Consider the following 24,118-nt stretch of genomic DNA (forward strand, 5'->3'; position numbering starts at 1 on the left):
GAGGAGTAGGCAGATTTCACAGGAGAAAATATGGCAGGGTTGGAATTTATAGCTTGAAGGAATTCTGAGTCCGCCAGCAGAAAGCGTCACTCCTTGTAATTGTATTGACAATGTTCATTTTTATTACTTTACCAGGATCAGTTGGCACTCTTATATGCTGTTGGACCAAATGTGCCCTCTGAAAGGTATGGTTGTTTAAGGATATCTTATTTGTTGAGCAGGGACAGAGACACAAACAAGATGGACATACTAGTTGGGCTGAGCGGGTTCTGTTCTCCTGTTTTGACATGTCTCTCTCTTTGTGTAACTGTTGTTCGTTTCTGTCCAGTTTTATCCTGATTACAGACAGTTCTACTATAACACATCTTTAGTTAACGCGAATTGACTGTCATGCGTTTGGTGAATTGGGAACGCTGTTTCTAAAACGCTAACTTGTATAACCTTGGTTGGCTAAAACGTGATTAGATCACCAACACTTGAAGTGTTACTTGGATTGCACGATTTTTGTATAGTGTGGGGCCACACAGGAATGGAACTATTGCAGAAGAAATGGTTGGATTCAATGGTCTGCCCGGTTTCTATTTAATCATCCTGGGATATGAGCGTTTTGCTTTTTAATAGACAGTTTCAAATCACTGAATTGGTTATTTGAAAAGTCTGTTAGGAACAAGTGAGGCCTATTTTTAGGGTCTTTGAACGTTTTAATTCTACAGTGTTGCAAAGATAGGGACTCAGTTTGATTTGATTCAGCTCTCTGCCTCCATGTTTTAACACTAAAGGAAAGAAGCACAAGAGTCCAATTCTTGTCGAAAATTGTAATGAAGCTACTGAGCAATTTCCATTTATATAACAGCTTTAACCTAGAAAAACAGCTAACCCAGAATCCATAGATTGAAAGTGAAAAGGGACACAGAGGCAAACTGACAGTTAGAAGTAACTGAGAGCTTGGTCAAAGAAGACAAGATTTCCTCATTAGTGAGGAAGTAGACAGATTTAGGGTATGTCCGTAAACTCTTTATGCCTTTCAACCATCTGAGATCCTGCAATTATTCCACACTGCACTGCTGAGAATCTCCTGTCTTTTGCTCCACCAGTAGTCGCCATGCCTTCCACTGCTTTGACTCTTAAAGAGGGATTCCCTCCTTAAACTTCTCTTTCTCTCGATCTGTCTCTCAGCTAATATGTCCCTTAAAAGCTACTTCTTTGACTAAGCTTTTAGGCACTTGCTCTCTCCTGTTAAGGTGCCACAGAATAGATTACTCCACAAGAACATGTGAGGTTGGGAGTTAATATTGGGAGACAGAGGATTGATTAACAAACAGGAAATCGAATTGGGGCAAATAGTTCATTTTCAGTTTGATAAGCTGGCGTGCTGGCACCTCAATAATTTGTGATATATATCGATGACTTGAACAAAGGGATATACTGTGCTGTCACCAAGTTGAGTATTCAATGAAATTTCGATAAGTTGAGTGCGGCAAAAATTTGGCAAATGGAATATAACATAGAAAAATGATGATATCAGTTTTGACAGGAAGAACAGAAAAACAGGATGTTATTTAAATGGAGAGAGACTTCAGAACTCAGTAGTACCAAAGTATTTGGGTGTCTTGCTACAGGAGCCTCAAAGTTGCTGTGTAGCTACAACAAGTAATCAGAAGTCAAATGGAGTGTTGGCACTTATTACAAGGGAACAGACAGGGCATTGGGGAAATGATATCTGGAGCACTGTGCGCAGTTTTGGTCTCCTTATTTTAAAAAGATAGAATTGCGTTAGAAACAATTCAGAGAAGGTTGACTTGAGTGATTCCTTGGATGAAAGGCTTATCTAATGCTCTGAACAGATTAGGTCTGTACTTGTTGGAGTTTAGAATAATGAGAGGTGATCTTAATGAAACATAAATGTTCTTGAGGAAACCTAACAGGGTGGATGCAGAAGAATGTGACAAGACAAAAACCAGGGGACGTTTTTTAAAGAAGGGATTTCCCTCTTAACTCAGAGATAAAGAGAAACTTTCTCCTACAGTCAGGACAGTGTGAAATTCTCTTCCACAGAAAGTAGTGGATACTGGGTTTCTTTTTCTTTAACATGAGCTGTTTCCCACAGTCCAGTGGTCATCTTCAGTTCAAACCCAAAATAACAAAAAGAATGAAGGAATGAAAAAGCAGTGAGGGTTCCAGCATCAGTTTATGTATTCTTGCTCCTGTCAAGTGAAATTCTGTGCCATAATCATTTGTTTGAAATTTAACCTCATTGAAGAAATGTTCCTACAAATCGCAGCTTTGTTGTTTCAGCAGAATAGGAATTTAATTTTTCATAATTTTACTGAAAACGAAAAAGAGACCATTAGCTGTTAAAGAAAATGAGAATGTTTAGTGCATGGGTCCCTGAAGCTTCATCACTAAAAAAATTGTTTCTACTTTATCAGAGTATCTCAGATATTATCCTTTGCAACAACCCTCTGCTCTCAAGAGTCCACAACTCTTGGTCTTCCTGAGTTCCCTGCAGATAACTTGGCAGCTCTCATTAAGATCATGGTATGTACAGTTGACAATAGAGTAACAAAATGAGATTTAACTCTGCAGACAATTTAATTAACATGCTGCTTTTTGACCAGGATGCGATTCCCATGCTCTCTGCCCAACAATTGCTTCACAGACTTTATCCATATGATTTAATACTTGGGAAGGAAGGTCGAACTGGAGTGGAGGATGTATTGAAGGTAAGTAGGAGGTGAAGGTGAAGCTTTTGTTATTGTGATCTGTTTATTGAAAATTAACCTCCGATTGCCCAGTTTGACAGGGATTTGCTGAGCCTTGGCCTTAAGGGGACAGACAAGTGAGCAATTTTAGCTGCACTTCAGGATGATGCCCAGGGAGGTCATCTCTGATTGAAAAATATTCTGTATTGCTAGCCAAGTGTAACCTTAGTTAGTGACAAAAAAAACTGCTGATGGTGGAATCCAATCATAGAATCACAGTGCGGAAACAAGTCATTTGGCCCAACGAGTCCGCACTGACCGACCGAAGGGTATCCCACCCAGACCCATTCCCCTACCCTATTACTTTACTTTTACCCCTGACTCATGCACCTAACCTACACATCCCTGAACACTATGGGCAATTTAGCATGGCCAATTCACCCACCCTGCACATGTTTGGACTGTGGGAGGAAACCGGAGCACCCAGGCGAAACTTTTGCAGGCATGGGGAGAATGTGCAAACTCCACACAGACAGTCGCCTGAGGCTGGAATCAAACCTGGGTCCTTGGCACTATGAGGCAGCAGTGCTAACCACTGAGCCAAAGTAGACAAGCAGAGGCTAGAAGATCACAGCAAATCAGGAGGAGGAGGAGAAGTTGACGTTTCGGATAAAACCGTTCTTCAGGAATGGAAGTGGGGTAGATAAAGAGGGGCAGGGTTTTGGGTGGAGAGAGGAGCAGAATGATGAGATAGTGATAGGTGAACACAGGTGGTAGGTGCCTCCTGGTTGATTGATAGGAGGACTGAATCTGGTTGGTAGCTGGAAGGAAGAGTTGGTAGGTGGAATGGAAGGGAGGAGGTGCGACTTGAAAGGGAGTTGAGGGATTTTTGAGAAGATTATTTAAAATTGGACAACTCAATGTTGAGTCCTCCAGGATATCGGCTGCCTAGCTGGAAGACCACAAATAGGGCAACACCTTATCTTCCACCACATTCTTTTGGCTAGGGACAATGAGGAATGAGACTGTGGAGGTGTTTGGACGTTCTGGATTAAAATTGCTGACCCCTTAATTGGAAGCAGTGCCATCTAGTTCTAAATTGTATATTTGTTGATCTTACTGCAATGTGCCTCTTCCTTTGCAATTGATGAGTTGAAAATCTGTTTATTTTAGACATTTGAGTTACTGGACTCTTCAAGTTCATTGACCACAAAGGCAGTTCTTGGCATAAAAGAAATCAGTGAACAGGCTTCACAAGCCATAGCTACTCTTCAAATTGGTGACAAAGAAGTGGCCTTTCAGGTAATGATTTTGATTTAAGCAATGGTAGAATAAACAGAAATAGATCACTTAAAAATATTTTTAACCCTATCATTGGCTTCTGGCGTGTATTAAAAAATTTAGTATAACTGTCTTCAATTTTTGATATTATTTGTACCTAAGTCACTGAGTCCAGATTTATTGCAATCGTATTTTACAAAACAGCCCTGTTTTATCACCTTTTTACAAAGAAAAGGCCACATTTTAACTCCAGAAGGTGACCCATCTTTATCCAAATAAATATGTTCCATTCCTTCTGGAGCTGTTCTGGTTGTACAGCTTTTGTGCTAACAGAAAGCTCAGGCTATTGATCTGACAGAGTATGTCTGTTAGTTTCTTTGCAAGAAAAATGAGAGTTATTGTTACTTATCAACTCTGTTGCTGTGAGTATCACAGAATTGTTATTGTGCAGAAGAACCCATTATGCTTGCGCGATTTCTATTAACTCGTGCTAATCTTCTACATTTTCTCCAAATCCTTGCACACCATTTCTGTCTAAATAATCATCCTGTGCCCTTCTGATTCCCTCAAATGAGCCTGCTTCCACCACATTTCAAGGCAGTGCATTCCTTTAAGAGATATCTAATCTGATGCACTGCAAACTTAAATTTGGTTTGTTAATGGATTGATGACATGGATGTGGTTGCATGCAGAATCATTTCTTAAGTCAGCCATGGTTGGATGGTTGCGTGGGTTAATGCATCGGTCCCTGTAGGAGGTTGTGCTACCATGTCACAATACTGACTCAAGGCCATGCTCCCTTTTCAGCAGAGCTGATCACTGGGAGGGCAGGGATTTACCCTCATTTGCTGAACTGCGATAAAAGTAATCTGAATTCACCAAAGTCTAGTTTGTTCTAAGTGAGGTGAGCTGCATTATTTCAATTTTCTATTCAGTCCAGGAACACAACTACATTGTTATTTACAATGGCTCGTCAGTTATCTGCAATTTAAATTAAAACTTGCTTTATTCATTGACACTGTTGATGATTATTTTATCTGATTAAACCATTTAGAATAAACTGGTCACTGAAACGTAAATGTTCTGGTTTGTATTCCATTTTAGTGAACTGCACTGAGGAACTGTTTGATTAAATCAGGCATTAGTTATAGGTCAAAAATGATTAGTTGATTTTGTTTTGTTTCTTGAAATATTCATCAACAACGTATTTAAAAAACTGCCTCTTGAAAGCTTCCTTTGTGTACAATGTCATAGAATCAAAGAGATGTACAGCACGGAAACAGACCCATTGGTCCAATTGTCCACTTGCACAGAAAAAGTTAATTGAAGTAGATCGAGCGATTAAATTTCAAGTTCTCAATTCAGACTGTATTCATGTTGCTGTTTTTTGTTTGCATTGAATGCAAATGATTTATTTTGTATTGACTTGTTGCAAACTGCATTAAGCTTAGGAATGAGTGCCCTTCTTTACTGCAATAAAATGCTTCTAAAAAAAATTTGATATAAAATTCCTCAAATTATCATGCGGAGGAATGATAGTTAGAAAATTGTAAAGATTTTAATTTGTATCATTTGACAGAGAAATAGAGGCCTTCAATAAGTTTGATTTTTTTTAGATCCAGAATCACAGAAATGTGTTGACTCTTAACTACCATCTGAAATGGCCTAGCAAGTCACTCATTTATTTGAAACTTGTAAAATTGTAGTCTCAAAATATCCATAGTGTTACTTTTAATTACTTAAACCCTTGGAAGTGTAATATTAAAGACTGAAATCAGTAAAAGTAGTAAGTATATGCTTTTAATCATTGAATTTTAGATTCCTGTTGGAACAAAACGATTGAAGTTTCACAATGGGTCACCGAACTTCGTCAGAACGTCCAGTCACGACAGACTTCTGGCCGAAATGATTCAGTCGCACATGGTAAAGGATCTCTGTCTAATTGGTGGAAAGGTAATATGAAAGTTGATTGTGTTGCACATCACAAAGCTTGCACTGGTACCAGTTTTTGTTGTTTTATATGATGCTTTGAAAAACATATATGTATTCTCGTCATGCAGGGTTGTGGCAAAACTGTGATTGCTAAGGAATTCGCTGACCTGCTGGCTTACAGAATTGAGCCCATCACACTGTATCAGGTAATTTTGTACATGCACTAAACACAGTATTTGAGAGTAGATACAAGGAGCAAAAGAGTGAAGGATAATCCAGAAAATTGTAAGATTGGAGCTAAAATTATAGTTCTTAAAATTTGGGATTCTATTTGAGATAGTGTCTTAGTTGTACATGTTAAACCAGAGGTAGAAATCTGGAACTCTTCACCGCTGCTGTGCAGTTGTCAAAAGAGAACCATGTAATGACTTTGGTCAGCAACTGAAGCGAAGCTGCAGGAGATTGGCTTACTGAGGAAAACAAGGCTGGCTTGTATTTATATACCTTTTGTGACTTCAGGGTGTCCAAAAATGCTTTTACAGGGAATGGTACCAGTGGAGCAATAAAACACCAATTTGCTTGGAACATGTTCCCATAAGAAGCATAATGAGAATGAATCTTTTTCTTGACGTTGATTGGTAAATAAATATTGGCCAGGACACTGAAGCAAAGCCCCCCCACTCTTCTTTGAAATAGTATGACGTAACCATGGTATTTTCGCATCCACAAAGAAGGCAAATGCGTCTTGGTTTATTGTCTTACCTTTGACAGTGCACACTCCCACAATAGTATCAGCTTGCATTATGTACTCCATCTCTGTAGAGTTGAAACCATATTCTTCCAACTCAAAGGTGGCACCTTGGTCACTAGAGTCAGGATTAATGATTGAAATTAAAAAGAGAAAGTGTCTGGCAAGAATGGTATTGTGCTGCTGTTAAGATTAGGGCAGCTAATGGAAAGGTCGTCCATTGTTATGTGCATCATCCTAACAGTGGAAAACAGATAACTTTATTACAAGGCTATGCAGAAGTAAAAGGATGTTAGTGGAGCTGATGGTGAGCCTGAGCATAAAGTAATTACTTCTCCTAATTTTGTTCAAGAAAACTGGAACAAGATGTTCTCAGTATCATCTGAAATAGGTTCATAAGTTATTTCAATATAAATCTCAGCTGAAGCTGTGAAAAAGGTTCAAAACAAATACATGATGTATTTATCATATGATACTAAGGCAGAAGGAGGCAAATTTGTGAGGCGCTAAGAACATTATTCCTAAATCTGCAATGCTGGACATTTTTGACTTCTGCATTTTTCTAATAACTGTAACTGAAAAAGCTGTACCTAGGGATCTTTGAACCTAAGATGGCACTGTAAGCAGCAGGTGGTACACTTTTCACTGTACACTTTTGAGTACATGTGACAATACAGCTAATTCTAACTTTAATTCTAATTCAGCTTACTCAAGAACCATTCAGCAGATCTCGAATGGTTTGTTTAGTACCCCATCTAGAGCCAGGAATGACATCAATGTATTTTAATAGTTATGGATGTCCCAATGAGATTTTTTTGAAGCTTTATTTTTAGGACAAAAAAACTGTGAAAATGGTAGTGGGAATGCTATTTCTGTTGTTTTTAATGAGTGGTGCTGGAAAAGCACAGCAGTTCAGGCAGCATCTGAGGAGCAGTAAAATTGACATTTCAGGCAAATGCCCTTCATCAGGAATAGTATTCCTGCTCCTCGGATGCTGCCTGACCTGCTGTGCTTTTCCAGCACCACTCTAATATAGACTCTGGTTTCCAGCGTCTGCATTCATTGTTTTTACCTAGATGATTTTAACAAGATGTGGATCACTCAAAAAAGTGCAATTGGTTCAAGGTTCAAATTTTATCTTGCAAATTTTCAAAGCATGATTGTTTAGTTTAAAAATAAAATAATTTGCATCTTTTGCTGATATTGCCCACAAATCAAAGTGCATTTGAAAGGTGGCTTAAAACTGTGAAAACTGTGATTGGAGCTTATTGTTCAAGATGTCCCAATTCTTGGGGAAAAACCAAATTTTCTTGTTGCTCTCTTTCATTAGGGATGCTCCTAATGAGTCAGGGCTATTCAGTCCATTTGACCTGATACTTGCACGTGAGTTGAAGGCTTCACTTAAATTGAATTTAAAAAATTGATTAACCAAAACTCAGAAACTACACTTTCAGCTTATGTTTCAAATTGAAACTAACCAAAGTATTTGAATTTGCCAAAAAGCATTTGACAATGAAAACTAGAGTGGCTTTAAAAAAGGAGCAACGTTTTGTTTTGTTAATATTGTTATCTTTTGTCCATTGGAAACCATTAAAATCCAGGTTAACTTACAGCAAATCAAAAATAAATTTAGTGATGGAAATTATGTAGTAAGTTCACCAGTCAGCAGAGAGAATCAATGAGCATGTCACATTATTAATCTGTTGAAGAGATGACAGGAATGATAGGAGAAAAACCTGTTTGTGATAGTGAAAGAAATGATAGGCAGTGAAACAAAAATAAAATTTCTATCTTCTGTTTTAGAAAGGCTATTGTAAAATCTTGAACTGATTTGTGAAAGTAAACAAAAGTATCAATTTTAGGTGTTCATGATGTTGATGTGGGCGGTGCCTTATATACAAAACAACACCTTTGCAGACACAATTGCAAGAAGTTAGTTCAAGTGAGGAAAAAAATCAGGTTCGTGCTAGACCATGACATTATTGAACTGAACCCTAGTAGCTCATTTATCATGATGGTGCTGAAGTTGGATGGTTTGCAAAGCTTCTGGATTGATTTGGCAAAGTCAATGTGGTAACAAAAGTGGATTCATATCCTATTCCATAATTCAAAGATTGCAATGATATAATGGACATGTACGATTCGCCAAGAGAATTGATTTGCCAAAAGAAAATTGCCAAGTTCCATTGACGGATAGAGCCAAAGAAATATTAACTCTTATAGCACCGTCTGGACTTTATCAGTGCTAAGTCATGCCATGCCAGCAATATTCCAATGATTGACTTTCTTGGATTATATTGTGGGACAAGGCCACATAGTACCTTAAAGCATTCAAGGGTATTGGATGATTATTTGGGTAGAAATGGCATGCAAAGATATGGAGATAAGGCAGGAGATTAGTAACAGACAATAAATATATGTACATTTCTGGTCACTATACTACCAGAAAGATGTGGATGCTTAAGAGAGAGTACAGAAAAGGTTTACCAGGATGTTGCATTGTAATGGGGGATTTTATCTATGAAGAAAGGTTGTCTAGTTTGGAATGCAGGAGGTTGAGGGGCGACCTGATAGAGGTAATTAGGATTGTGAATAGCATGAGTAGAGTGGACCCTGGGCTTTTTCCCAAGGTTGAGGAGTCATTTACTAGGGGATAAAGGTTCAAGGTGCGAGGGGGAAAGTTTATAAGAGATGTATGAGGCAGGTTTTTCACATAGAGGGTGGCAAGTGCCTGGAAAGCATTACCAGAGGAGGTGACGGAAGCAAACACAAGAGCAGCATTCAAGAAGCACTGGATAATCCATGAATAGGAAGGGAATAGAAGAATGCGAGTCCTGTAAGTGAAGACAGTTTTAGTATGGAAGGGCAAAATGTGTCAGTGCAGGCTTGGAGGGCTGGAGGGCCTGATGCTGTGCTGTATTGTTCTTTTTTGTTGTTTGTTCTAAATTCAGTGCAAGCACAATGGGCCAAATGGCTTACTGCACAACAATAATTCAGTGAAAATGTGGAAATATTCAGCAGTGAAGAAGGAGACACGAGTCTTGATTTGCGTCATTTCAAAATACGCAACATTGTGGAAGAGATAAGTAATTGCACAGGCAACACGAACTTACAGGCATTCTGGTGGAGCTCAAGCCTCCAGCCATACAACTTAAAAACCGTTCATGTGTCTGGAAATGGAAATATTGTAGTGGGCGGTTTATCAAGAACCCATAAGCTGGATACCCCAAAAACTGTGATGCAAATGGATTAAGGTAAAATACAGTTGCCATGAAACTCATTGTATGATTAGATTACTTACAGTGTGGAAACAGGCCCTTTGGCCCAACAAGTCCCTCCGAAGAGCAACCCACCCAGACCCATTCCCCTACATTTGCCCCTTCACCTAACACTACAGGCAATTTAACATGGCCAATTCACCTAACCTGCACATTTTTGGACTGTGGGAGGAAACTGGAGCACCCGGAGGAAACCCACACAGACACGGGGAGAATGTGCAAACTCCACACAGTCAGTTGCCTGAGGCAGATATTGAACCCGGGTCTCTAGCACTGTGAGGCAGCAGTGCTAAGCACTGTGCCACCGTGCTGTCTATTGTTAATGCAACATAGAATAGTATGAAGAGTAATTTTTAATTGAAATTGAAAATGTCTCTTCAAGATACATTTTTTTAGATTAGATTAGATTACATTACAGTGTGGAAACAGGCCCTTCGGCCCAACAAGTCCACACCGACCCGCCGAAGCGCAACCCACCCATACCCCTACATTTACCCCTTACCTAACACTACGGGCAATTTAGCATGGCCAATTCACCTGACCTGCACATCTTTGGACGGTGGGAGGAAACCCACGCAGACACGGGGAGAACGTGCAAACTACCGCCCACTACTCATTGTTCTTTGAGGGCAGTGTCATGAAAGATGAGATTTATGAATATTGCTCACATTTTTGTGTGATGTTTTAGAACTATTGGAAGTTGGGTGTTGGTCCACATTTGTAAAACAGTTTAAAAATTAGTAGGTCAGGTTTTCTGGAACCATAACTCTTAAATCAGTATTTGGCTCCTAGAATGTTAACAGCAGCTTGTTTATACTCTGGTGTTTATGATTGGAGGGAGAGAAAATATGAAGTCACTAGCTTTGCAGAATCTAGGGGGAGCATGTTTTTTTACCAATTTAGTTCAAATACTTTTTTGCTTTTGCAAAGCCTTTAATATTTAAAAATAATCAAATTCTTTGATAAAAGAAATAAGTTACTACATCAGTACAACTAAACCAAAATAAAAAGTTAAAAATCACACAACACCAGGTTTAATCGGAAGCACACTAGCTTTCGGAGCGCCACTCCATCAGGTGGTTGTCAATTAAACCTGTTGGACTATAACCTAGTGTTGTGTGATTTTTAACTTAGGACACCCCAGTCCAACACCGACATCTCTAAACCAAAATAAATTGCGAAATCTTTCTCACCTGCTGAAACAAAGTTTTCGTCATCCTGTTTTGTTGTGCTTTCACAACAATTTGCATTTTAAATCCTGACCAAGTGGAAATCAGTGAAATGTGAGTACTCTGACTGATTTCTGCTGATTTTGGTACAAAATTAGTTTTGAAGTTGCTGAGACATTTATATATTTTCACTGAGATTGTTTGTTTCCTTGGCAACAATCTCTATGTAATTTTGTCGTCATCATGCTACAGAATACACTTAGGAATGTTCATGTCAAGGGTATCATCTGCTTGACATTGGAACTTAGCTAAATGAGCTTAAGTATGAATATTTAGTGCTGATGGAGAAGCCACATATATTGTATCAATACAGGGTGTCGCTTTCGCTATTAACCTGCTGCAGGAATGGCGGGTGAAAAGAAGGAAAATCCTGCGTTGAGCTCATTAGGAATTTATGTTTGAATATCTGCATTGGTGAAAGTGCTGACACATTCACCAGAGCTGCTGAAATGTTGTAGTAATCACAGGCCAAGCCCCACTATTTTCCAAAGTTCGCTATTTTGTGCGATCTGATAGTATTGGAAGAAATGAGATGATTGCTGTTCATTGCACAATCCAAGGAGCCAAAGCTGAGGAAATTTTCGAGAAAGGTCTAAGTTTAGGAATATGAACTGAGGAAGAGTAACTTCTGCAACACTGGAAAACTGGTTTTGGTATTCAGGAGCGCATTGATCTGGGTATCAAGTTTTATTCTAGTATTGGAATTTATGTTCTGGATTTCTGTGGACCCTCTCCACATCCTTTCGTAGCTAAAAGGCCCAAAACTGCTCTCAATATTTCAGATGCCATCTGACCAAGTATTATTCAGCCTCAGCAATATATCTCTGCTGTGTGTTTTAGCCCTTTTGAAATGAATGCTAACATTGCATTTCCTTTCCTGACTGCGAACCCACATATTAACCTTGAGAGAGTCCTGAACTACAACTCCTAAGTCCTTTTATGCTTCTGATTTCTGAAGCCTTTTCCCATTTTAAAAAAAGTCTATACCCCAATTCTTCTGACCAAAGTACATAATCTTGCATTTTCCCACATTGCATTCCAACTCCATTTCTTTGTCCAAATCCTTCTGCAGCTTCCCTGCATCCTCAACACTACCTATCACTCCACCTATCTTTGTGTCATCTGTGAACTTAGCAACAATGCCCTCAGCTTCTTTGTCCAGATCGTTCAATATAATGTTGATCATTGTGGCCCCCACACTGACCTCTGCAGAACTCCAATAGTCACTGGCTGTCATCTGTAAAATGATGCCTGTATCCCCACTCTCTGCCTTCTGTAAGTCTTCCAATCCTTGATCCATGCCAGTATCTTGATCAAAGCACCATGGGCTATTATTTTATTTAGCAGTCTCCTGTGTGGCACCTTGTTAGGCGCCTTCTGGAAATCCAAATGGATGACATCCACTGGCTCTGATAGTATCCTTCCCAGCCAATGCATTGAAAAGTGTGAATCAACTTGGAGATAGATTTGAGTTTCAGTGCCCTTTTATAATGATGTTAATTTGTGCTCAGATTATTCCTTTTAACTGATAATTTCATGAGCATGGCTCAAATTGCTGGCAAATGGGACTAGATTAATTTAGGAGATCTGGTCGGCATGGACAAGTTGGACCGAAGAGTCTCTCTCCGTGCTGGCCATCTCCCTGACTAGCACTCTATTTGTCTTTTTTTAAAGCCATTCTTAGTCAACGAAGGTCTCATGTATTAGAATCAGACAATGTAAGTTTAATGTTGATATTTGTTTATTTTCTACACCACCCACCCATATTAGTTGATAATTTAAATGCTTCTTGCTCCCCAAGTGGTGTCCCTCTCTTTAAATATACTGCCCTCCTCAATAAGACCAGCTGATGGCTTTCCTGTTGTTGGCTACTAGAGTCGCATCCATTTCCTGGGCAGTGCACTTTAAGAAGGACATTAAGGGAGTGAGGAAAATGTAGAAATGATTTGCAAGAATAGTTCCAGAGTTGAAAACTTCAGTTGCACAGATAGGTTTGGCGAAGCCAAAGATATTCAAAGTAGACACAGACTTTTCCAAGGGGAAGAAGAGAAGAGAACAAGAGAATATTAATTTATATTGACTAGCTAATGAGTGACATAAAATATATCTTCACAAAGCAAGCAGTTGGAATCTGAAGTGCACTTGTAGAGAGGATGGTGATATCAGACTTAATTGTGGCTTTCAAAAAGGTATGGGATAAGTAGTTGAAGAGGAAACATTTATTGAGTTAATCATGAAAGTGGGACTGTGGAATGAGCTGCATTGTTCTGTCGGAAGCAATGGCAGTCTTCTGCTGGAACTGTTCTATAATTCTATCATGTGCGTGTGAGTGATCCAGAGACCCAGTAAATCCTGTGTGGATACGGATTCAAATCCCACCATGGCAACTGTTGGAATTTACATTCTGTTAGTAAAGGTGGAATATAACCCAGTATCATTAACAGTGCCAGGGCACTATCATTGTTGTTCAAACCTGTCTGCTTTGCTAATGTCCTTAGGAAGGAGTTCTGTTCTCCTTATCTAAATTGTGCTACATGTGACTCCAGAACCACAGCAAAGCGCTTGATTCTTAACTACTCTCTGAAATGACCCTAGCTAGGAAGTGAGGATAATTAGGACAAGGCAACTAAAATTCACCTTGACACCAATGACCCTATCTCATGAGTTCAAATCGCTGTATGATTTGCATTGTTTCATCATTAGATTTGCAAAAATGACATTGAGCTAACAACTTCACAGAGCTGCACGAAGTTGCTACATTTTCACATCAAACTGGAATGAATTTTGTCGTGGAAAATTTGGATTGGTAATTAACAATATAGATACTGTTTCATCAGAAAAGTAGGCTACGGACCAAGTGCAGGTAAATGGGATTAGTGTAGTTTGGCGTTTGTTGGTAGGTATATGTGGGTCAGCATGTTGGGCCAAAGGACCTGTTTCTGTGCTGTATGACACTTTGACCCAGTACACAACAGCAGAGTATAAAGGCAGTGTGTGCATGCTTCAGGCTTATGTGGAGCCAACAGATTTAACAACAATGGTTTGGAATGGTTCACTTCTCTGACAGAATGCTGAAGGTGGCTCATGAGTGCAAAAGTAACAACGTTCGCATATTAAGGAAGTTGAACTTGCAGAATGACTTCATACAGACCTTCTGCTCTTTGGTTGAAGTTTCACCCCATAAATTTCCTATCATTGTCGTAGGTGCCACCCATCAGATATTTTTTTAAATGCAGGTCTCATCTGCCCTCGGAGAGCATTTCACAAAGTACCATGTAAAATATCATTGTGGAACCTGAGTGCTCACAGTGTAGGAGCTAGCGTGTTAGCATGGATAGAAAATTGGCTAACAGCAAGCAGCGTGTGGGAAAAAATTGGTCTTTTTCAGGTTGACAAGATGCAACAAATGGGAGAAAGTGAGGACTGCAGATGCTGGAGATCAGAGTCGAAGAGTGTGGTGCTGGAAAAGCTCACCAGGTCAGGCAGCATCCGAAGCGCAGAAGTATCAACATTTCGTGCATAAGCCCTTCATCAGGAAGGACTTATTCCTGATGAAGGGCTTATGCTCGAAATCCCGAGTCTCCTGCTCCTTGGATGCTACTGACCAAGATGTAACAAATGGTATTCTACAGGGATCTGGGCTAGGATCTCCAAGGTTTATAGTTTCTACAAATAACTCAGATGATGTGATGACAGAAATGGCTGCCTAACAACACAAAGATAGTTCGACAAATCAGGTGTGAAGATGATAGACAGAGATTACAAAAAGGTATAGAATATGCTAAGTGATGTCAGAGATTTGACAATTGGAGTGTATGGAAAAATATGCGATTGTCCATTTTGACAGGAAGAATGAAAAATAAATTTGTTCGTAACTGGTAAGATTGTAAAACTCTGAGATGCAATGGGATCAAGGGGTCCTCATCTATGAATCATAAAAAGTTAGCACACTGGTACAGCAAGGAATTAGAACAGCTAATTGAATGTTATAATTTGTTACGAGGGGAATTGAGTACAAAACTAAGGAGGTTATGTTTCAGTTATACAGGACACTGATGAGATCCTATCTGTGCTAATATGTTCTGCTTTTCACCATGAGCTCCAAATTTGCAGCATAACCTTTTATGTGGCATTTTGTTAAATAATTTCTGGAAATCCAAGTAGAATATTCCTGTAGTTTGTCCTTCGGTCACATGTTACTTCTTCACAGAATTTTAATCAGTTAGTTAAACATGATTTTTGTTTCACAAAACATTTTCTTCCTCATTTACCTTGAATTTTTCAAAGAGCTCATCTATAACCAACTTAATGATCGATTCCATCACCTCCCTATTGACACACGTCAAGCTAACAGACCTCTAGTTTTCAGTTTTCTGTCTCGCTCCCTTCTTGAATAGAGCAGGTATAGTTGTTACATTTCAGTCTGATAGAACCTTTTGAGGTCCTAGCAAAGTTTTGAAAACTAACACCAATGCATCTGTTACCTCATTCGCCACCCCCTTTTAAACCCTAGGGTGAAGTCCATTAGGATCCTGGGACTTATCACTCCACTTCACTTTACTCAGTACCACTTCCCTAGTGATTGGAATTTGACCAGGTTCCACTCACCCTTCTACTTCCAACATTGCAGATATTGATGAAATGTTTTTGGATCCTGTTTCATGTCAAGAGAAGCAAAATATTTATTCATTACCTCCTCCATTTTTTATTCTTTACTTTAATAACTTGTTCTTATTCTCAAGAGGACCAGCACTCATTACTGTTTTCCTTTTTAGGTATGTGTAGAAACTCTTGCTTTCCATTTTTAAATTTCGAGCTATCTTTCTGTCACATTTTAATTACTTTTGTCCTGATTCATTTTCTTGTCAATCTGTACCGTTAGCTATAGTTTGGCCAGTTATCTGAACTGCCACCCATCTTTGTGCAGATATAGACATTTTTCTTAAGTTTGATACCTTCCCAAGTTTCTTTCGATAGCCACATGTGATGCATCCTCCATGTGGCATTTTTCCTGACAGTAGAATGCATTTAACATAGAACAATATAGTACAGGAACGGGCCCTTCGGCCCCCATGTTATGCTCAACATGATGCCACCTTAAACTAATCTCTTCTCCCTGTCCATGGTCGATATCCCTCCATTCCTTGCATATTCATGTGCTTATCTAAAATTACCTCAAACATTCCTATTGTATCTGCCTTCACCACCACCTCTGGCAGTACTTTCCAGACTCCTACCACTCAGTGTAAAAATTCATCTCTTGTGAACGTTCCCCCTCTCACCTTAAATGCATGCTACTCATATTAGACTCTGGGAGAAATGATTGACGGTCAGAATCTATCTATGAATTTCATAATTTTATAGACTTCTTTTCCGTTTCCCTTTTGCCTCTGTTGCTCCGTAGAAAACAACCTAAGTTTTTCTACCCTCTCCTTTTAGCTCATACTTAATCTAAATATTTGGAATTATCTCCTTAAGTGTTTGCAACTCTCTCTCTATTGATCTATCCCTGAACCTAGTTTCCAGTTCAGTTCAGCTAGCTCAATTTCAATGCCCATATTGCTGCTCATATGTAAGTTCAAAATGCCAGTCTTAGATTCGGTCTTGTCCCTTTCGAATGAAATATAAAATTCAGTCGTGTTGTGATGTGACATTCATCACAACAAATATCACATTTCTTGCAACTAGATTTGGAGGATCTTTTGAAGGTGCCACTGATCATACTTTAACACTTAGATGTCCCTGCTGTTGGTTGTTCAAGTCTCTGAAATGTGCAGAAGTGAGGGAGTCACTCCTGCTCTGCAAACAATGAGCTTAGCCTTGGATTTGAGGTCCCAAACCTCAAACACTTCTTTATCACCAATGAACTAACAGCATAGGAAATTCAAACTAAAGAAACCAGCTATTGTGGGACAGCAGTGCAAATATAACTGCAACCTTGGTTTCAAGATTGGATTTCTGGGACAAAGCAGACTATACTGAAATGACCAATGTGGTGTAACACTGCTTTTTTTTCAATACATAATAGGACATGACTGCCAGAGATTTGCTTCAGCAGAGGTACACTCTTCCTAATAGTGACACTGCTTGGCGACATGCACCACTGGTCACTGCTGCCTTAGAAGGAAAGCTGGTAGTCCTTGATGGCATTCATCGTGTCAACCCTGGAACACTGGCAGTTCTTCAGAGGTAATGTTGCAAAATGAATGTTTGCTTCTCTATTTGTACACATTTACAACTGATTTAATGATTGCCACTCACTGGAGCAACAAACCCTCCTTGACATTATTAATTTCTAGGCAGGGTGGAGAAATTAATCAATGGTCCTCTTCAGAGAGCACCGAATTTATGATTTTGATTTTAATGTTTTGCTCTGAGTCTTAACTTTAGGTTTTCAAGCAAATATAAGTGGCCCGTTGTGCCTGTCGCATTGTTAATTCTTCCAGTGAATTTAGCCAGTTTAATTCCCTGTCCACATGCATCCTGTGGTGGAATGGGTTATTTTATTCTTTACAAACTTTATGAAATACTTCATATTAGTATTGTTTATAAATCATATATTTTGAATCTTAGGAAGGAATCTTTATTTCCAAATATATTAGATGGAATTTAATTGAATTTTACAGAGCAGAACCAGGCAATTTGGCCCCACAAATCCATGTTGATATTTTGGTCTGCTTGAGTCTCCTCCCAATTGAACTTCATTTAACTGATTGATTGATGCATCTCATAACTCTTGACAGAGATACAAAGGAAGACTATGTTTCTGGGCGATTAGTGGACATTCCTGGAGAGGAGGAATCATCGCTCTCACTGCTTCCCAACGCAGCAAAGTTTTTGATTGATTTCTTCCTTTTCCTGGGTGACTATGTCTGACAAAAATGTCTGATCCAGTCAACATGGTAGCACTCCTGCATTCTGCCTGACCTGCTGCGCTTTTCCAGCAACACATTTTCAGCTCCTGCACATATGGTCCTCTAGACAGCCAGGACTCTCCAGGATTTCCCACACACTAAAGGCTGTGCAACACACACTTCTAAGCTCCTAGCCATATCTTAAGTCAACTTAATGAATCAAAAATTGAAGCCAATTCAGTTTATGAATAAAAGAATTAAGTTTCCTTTTTTTGTTCATTCATGGGATGTCGGTGTCACGAGCTGGGTCAGCATTTGTTACTCATTGTTAGTTGGCCTTGAGAAAGTAGTAGTGGCCTTCTGAAACTGCTACAGTCCATGTGATGGAGGTAGACCAACAATGCCATCAGAGAGAGAATTCCAGGATTTTTCCTAGCAACAATGAAAGAACGGTAATGTATTTCCAAAGGACTTGGAAAGAAACGTACTGGTGGCAATGTTCCAATGTATGTCTGCTGTCTTTGTCCTTTGAGATGGAAGTGGTCTTGAGTTTGGAAGGTGCCTTGCTGAATTTCTGCATCTTGTGGATGGCACACTCTGCTGCGACTGAGTATAGGTGATGGAGAGAATGGATGTTTGTGGACATTGTGCCAGTCAAGTCAGTTACCTTGTTCTGAATGGTGAAGATTCCTGAAGAAGGGCTCATGCCCGAAACGTCGATTCTCCTGCTCCTTGGATGCTGCCTGACCTGCTGTGCTTTTCCAGCAACACATTTTCTGCTCTGATCTCCAGCATCTGCAGTCCTCACTTTCTCCTCTGAATGGTGTCAAGCTTGAGTACTTTTGGAGCTGCATTCATCCAGACAAGTGGGAAATATTCCACACCACACCTGACTTGTGCCTTATAGGTGGATTTGGAAGGCAGGAAGTGAGTTACATGCTCCAGCATTCCTAGCCTCTTGTAGCCTAGCACACTAGTCCAGTTTCTGGTTAATGGTAAACCTTAAGATATTGAGATTGGAGACTCAGTGATGGTGATGCCATTAAATGTCAAGAGGCAGTGATGGTCAAATTCTGTCTTGTTTTACAATTTACTCTGAACTGTATTGAGCAGAATTAAGAAATTTTTCGTTCCGCTGATAAATAAGGCATGTGTTCACTTGGCAGTGAGTATAAAGCTTGGGCCTGTAAGTTGTATTGTGACTAAACTATTTAGCAAAGTTGGATATTGAGGATGTAGGGCTTGCTCTGATGTAGCTGATTTAAAGAAGAGCTAGGTAGCAATTTTTGAGATTTGTGGCTCAAGTTGATGATAGGTATGTAAGTTTACTCACTGAGCTAGAAGGTTTGTTTTCAGAGGTTTCATCACCATGCTAGGTAACATCATCAGTGAGAGTCTCCAGTGAAGCGCTGGTGGTATGTCCCACCTCTCTATTTATAGGTCTTGGTTTCTTAAGGTGGATTATGTCATTTCCAGTTCCAGGGAAGGTAGATGTGTTTATTGATGGAATTCTGGTTAGAATGCCATGCCTCTAAGAATTCTTGCTTTGTGTGTTTGTTTCACCTGTCCTAGGAAGTGTGTATTGTCCCAGTCAAAGTGGTGTCCTTCTTTGTCGGTATGTATGGCATTATATTCCAACCAGAACTCCATCAGTAAACATATCGACTTTGATCCGATCTACCTTCCCTTGAAACCAAGATCAAAAACTAGAGACTCTTACTGATGATGTAACTTAGTCATGGCGATGTGATGTGAAAACAAACCTTCTGGCTCAGCGAGCTAACTTACATACTTAAGAGCTAGGAAAGTATGTGAGGAAGTGAGAAATCCAATTGTGTATTGATGAGAGGGGAGGTTGATGGACAAATTCTCAGATTCAAATGCATAACTAATACAGTAATGAATAGCAACAAAGCCTGAAATGAATAAGTAACACATTCAGCCGCAGAATGCACATGCACGTGGACAAGGAATTAAACGAGTTAGACTCATTGCAAGAGTCAGCGTTGGTACAGTCACAATGTCAAACATAGACTGGGAGCAACTACTTGCAGGTAAATCTACATTTGGAAATGGGAGTCTTTTAAAAGTAGTATAGTGAGAATTCAGGGCCAGCATGTTTCTCATTCCCCTTCCCAAGATTGAAGGGCAAGAGCAGCAGGTCCAGGGAGATATGGATGTGAAGGGATATCAAGACTTTTACAAGCAAAAAGGAGGAAGTAGAAGTCAAGGTACAGTGTATTAAAAACCAGGGAAGCCCCTAAAAGTGTAAAGTATAAGAGGTTGCTTAAAAGGGAAAGTAAGAGGGCCAAGAGGGGCCACAAAATACCTTTGGCAGAGGGGATCCAGTAAAACCTTAAGGCTTTTTATGTGTATTACCAAGGACCAGAGGATTTACAGGGTAAGGGTGGGACCTAGTAGAGACAAAGCGGTCAGCCTATGCATGGAACCTGTGGTCATGAGTGAAGTCTCAAATCAATATTTCCCACCTGTATTCATAGAAGAGAAAAGTATTATAGTTGGGGATTTTAATTGAGATGGTGATTCTACAGCACGTTAATATTAATAAGAACACGCATACAGTTGCACAAATCCCCAGAGCCTGATGAGCTATATCTGAGGCTGCTATGGGAGGCAAGAGAGGGAATTGTTGGGGCCCTGGGAGAGATATTTAATATTTTGCTGGCCACAAGTGAAGTGTCAGATCACTGGAGGTTAGCAAATGTGGCTCCTTGGTTCAAGAAAAGCAGTAGTAATAAGCCATATAAATACACACGAGTTAGTCCAGTGTCAGTGATAGCAAAATTATTGGATGAAATTTTGAAGGACGGGATTAATCAATTCTTGGAAAGGATGGAATTGATGAGGTACAGATTTGTTAGAGGGTTATCCTGTCGGTCTAAGTCAATTGCATTTTTTGAGAAGATGAGTAAATATATTGATGAGGGTAGTGCAGTTGACGTAGTGTACATGGACTTCAGTAAGGCCTTTGGCAAGGTCCTACATGGAAGGCTGGTCCAAAAGGTAAGATCCTATGGACTCCAGGGCAAGTTGGCAAGCTGGATCCAAAATTGGTTTTCAAAAAGGAGGCAAAGAATGATGGTGAAGGATTGTTTTTGTAATTGGAAGCATGTGACCAGCGGTGCATACAGGATTCAGTATTGACCCTTGTTGTTTGTTATTTACATTAACAATTTGGATATGAATGTAGAAGGCATAATTAGTAAGTTTGCATGTAATGACATGGAAATTGGTGTTGTCGTTGCTCGTGTCCGGCTGCAGTCTACTATTGATCAGGCAGGAAATTGGGTAGCGTCATGGCAAATAGAAATTAATCATGATAAATTTGACATGCTCCATTGTGACAGGGCTAATAAGGGAAGGGTATACAAAAGGAATGGTAGGTCTTTAAACAGGACTGAGGTACAAAAGGATTTGTTGTACAAGCCCATAGATCCCCAAAGGTGTCAAAATAGGTAGACCGTGTGTTAAAGAAGGCATACAGAATGTTTGCCTTCATTAACCAGGATAGAATATTGGAACAAGGAAGTCTTGTCGCAACTTTATAAAACATTGGCTAGGCCACAGATGAAATACTGTATGTTATTCTGGTTGCCATGCTATTGGAAGGATGTGTTTCCCCTCCAAGAGGGTGCCGAGGAGATGTTGAGGAGAGACTAGATGGGCTATGTTTGTGTTCTCTGGAGCAGAGGGGACTGAGGGGGAATCTGATTGAGGTATGCAAAAGGCATAGACTGAGTTGATTGTGAGAATTTTTTCCTCATGGCACACGTGTTGAAGACCTGGGGTTTAAGGTTTAGAGGAGATCAGAGAAAGAAAAATGTTCACCCATAGGCTGGTACAAATGTGGAATGTACTGCCTAAGGTGGTGGTGGAGGCAGCTGTTCTTGCAACATTTAGGAAGGAGTTAAAATGCTAGGGTATAGTAGGCAGTGGACCAAGTGCAAGAAAATGGGATTAGCATTTGTTGGTCGGCATAGACATGATGGGGTGAAGGGTCTGTTTCTATGCTGTATGACCATATGACTGTCTATGACTCTGAGATGAAATACATTTGGAAGAGGTTCATGTGTGTATAAGCAATAACATAGTTCTGATTCCTTTCTGTAAATAGTGTGTCATGTAAACTATCTCATATGAGTTTAATCAGATTATATTGACACTTATTTGAATAAATTTAATTAGTTTTACATCAAGAAATTAAAACAGGAACTTAGAAAACAATTTGAGAAATTTGCTGTCATTTCACAATGGAAGTGCCAGCCCAGTGATTCTTCCACACTGCTGTGAAGTTTGATTTAGACCAATGATTATCTAAGACTCTGTGGACAGACAATGACAAATAATTGCAGTGCTTTTGTTGTCCAACATCATATCTGTACTTTACATGATTCATTTGACCATTTTAAGAAGTGATATCTGTTTTGTATTGTAATTACACAGTTATGTTGCCAACTTCAGAAACAGTTGAGTGAGTACTTAGAGAATTGGTACAATATGGAATAGGTAATGTGAGTGGGCCCTGTCACCTCAGACTTTTCATGTGAGATGATCTGAAGCATATGTGTACAATATTGACTGAGGCTATAGTCTGTTGTCTTGTTGTTTCTGTGATAGACTCTAAAAGATTTATTGCCATTATCCTGCTATTTTCATTAAGCCCTGCTTTTCAAGTAGTTTTCCAGTTCTCTTTTAAAGGATGCTATTGAGTCTGCTTCCACTGTCCTTTGAAGCTTGATATTGTAGAGGAGTTACTGTATTATATTGAATGCGAAAGAATATTCTCTATATCCCCTTTCTGGTTCTTTTCTTAATTGTATTAATCCATTTGCTGACCCATTTACCAGTGGAAACAGATGCTTCATGACTACTGTGAATGATAATGAACTGCACAATGTTTTCAGCATTTGTTGCAAGTTCCGAAAAGCATTAATTGGCTTGATCTTTTTCTACAGGCTTATTCACGACAGGGAGTTGACACTGTATGATGGCTCCCGACTACTCAGGGCCGACCGATATGAAGAATTGAAAAATGTGCTCAGTCTGTCTGATGAAGATCTTCAAAAGAGGTACTGGTGCATATTTAGCGTAAAATTATACACGAATTCAGGTTCTTCTCACTCTCCATTGTAAACATGTCTAAATTACTTTTTGTTTGACATGTTTAGCCAAAACTTAAAACCTGTAGACTTGCATTAGTTTTCGATCATTGTATTCAAAGCCGTTTCAAGCAGGAACTGGCTGACAAATAGAGATATTGAGGTTTTAGTTCAGAATAAGAGGGAAACATTTGTCTGGTATAGCCAGTGGAGATCGAGTGAATCCCTGGGAAAGTGTAAGGGCAGTAGGAAAATACTTGAGAGAAATCAGGAGGGCAAAAAGGGGACATGAGATAGCTTTGGCAAATAGGGTTAAGGAGAATCCAAAGGGATTTTACAAATACATTAAGGACAAAAGGGTGATGAGGGCGAGAATAAGCCCCCTTAAACATCAGCAAGACAACCTATGTGTGGAACCACAGGATATGGGGGAGATACTAAACGAGTATTTTCCATCAGTGTTTTCTGTGGAGAAGGGTATCGATGATAGAGAACGTGGGGAAATAAATAGTGATGTCTTGAAAAATACCTGTGTTACAGAGTAGTGGTATTGGACATTTTAAAACATGCAAAGGTTTATAAATCCCCGGGACCTGATCAGGTGTACCTAGAGTTCTGTGGGAAGCCAGGGAATGCTGCTCCCATTACTGAGATACTGGTATAATCAAAAGCCACAGGCGAGGTGTTGGTGAACGTGATGGCACTATGTAAGAAAGGTGGTAAGAAAAAGCCAGGGAACTATTGACAGGTGAGCCTGATATTGGTGGTGGGCAGGTTAATGGTGGGAATCTTGAGGGACAGATTTTACATTATTTAGCAAGGCAAAGACTGTTAGGGATTGTCAACATGGCTTTGTGCTTTGAGAAGTCATGTCTCACTGACTTGGTTGAGTTTTTTGAAGTAACAAGATTGATGAGGGCAAAGTGGTGGACATGATCTATATGGACTTCAGTAGGGCATTCAACAAGGTTAGC

At 39.5% G+C, this 24,118-nt stretch overlaps 1 protein-coding gene across 3 annotated transcripts in view; it reads left to right on the forward strand.

Moving 5' to 3' along the window:
• Positions 1 to 24,118, forward strand: part of vwa8 (von Willebrand factor A domain containing 8) — a 353,830-nt gene that overhangs the window by 118,417 nt on the left and 211,295 nt on the right. For all 3 annotated transcript variants that reach the window (XM_072584806.1, XM_072584805.1, XM_072584804.1), the window contains exons 7-14: positions 136 to 185; positions 2,430 to 2,538; positions 2,619 to 2,723; positions 3,876 to 4,004; positions 5,802 to 5,936; positions 6,044 to 6,121; positions 17,199 to 17,359; positions 23,001 to 23,114. In XM_072584806.1, the coding sequence (XP_072440907.1) occupies positions 136 to 185; positions 2,430 to 2,538; positions 2,619 to 2,723; positions 3,876 to 4,004; positions 5,802 to 5,936; positions 6,044 to 6,121; positions 17,199 to 17,359; positions 23,001 to 23,114 (881 nt within the window). The remainder of the gene's footprint in view (positions 1 to 135; positions 186 to 2,429; positions 2,539 to 2,618; positions 2,724 to 3,875; positions 4,005 to 5,801; positions 5,937 to 6,043; positions 6,122 to 17,198; positions 17,360 to 23,000; positions 23,115 to 24,118) is intronic.

Source organism: Chiloscyllium punctatum, chromosome 15, assembly GCF_047496795.1.
Source record: "Chiloscyllium punctatum isolate Juve2018m chromosome 15, sChiPun1.3, whole genome shotgun sequence".
Classification (NCBI taxonomy): domain Eukaryota; kingdom Metazoa; phylum Chordata; class Chondrichthyes; order Orectolobiformes; family Hemiscylliidae; genus Chiloscyllium; species Chiloscyllium punctatum.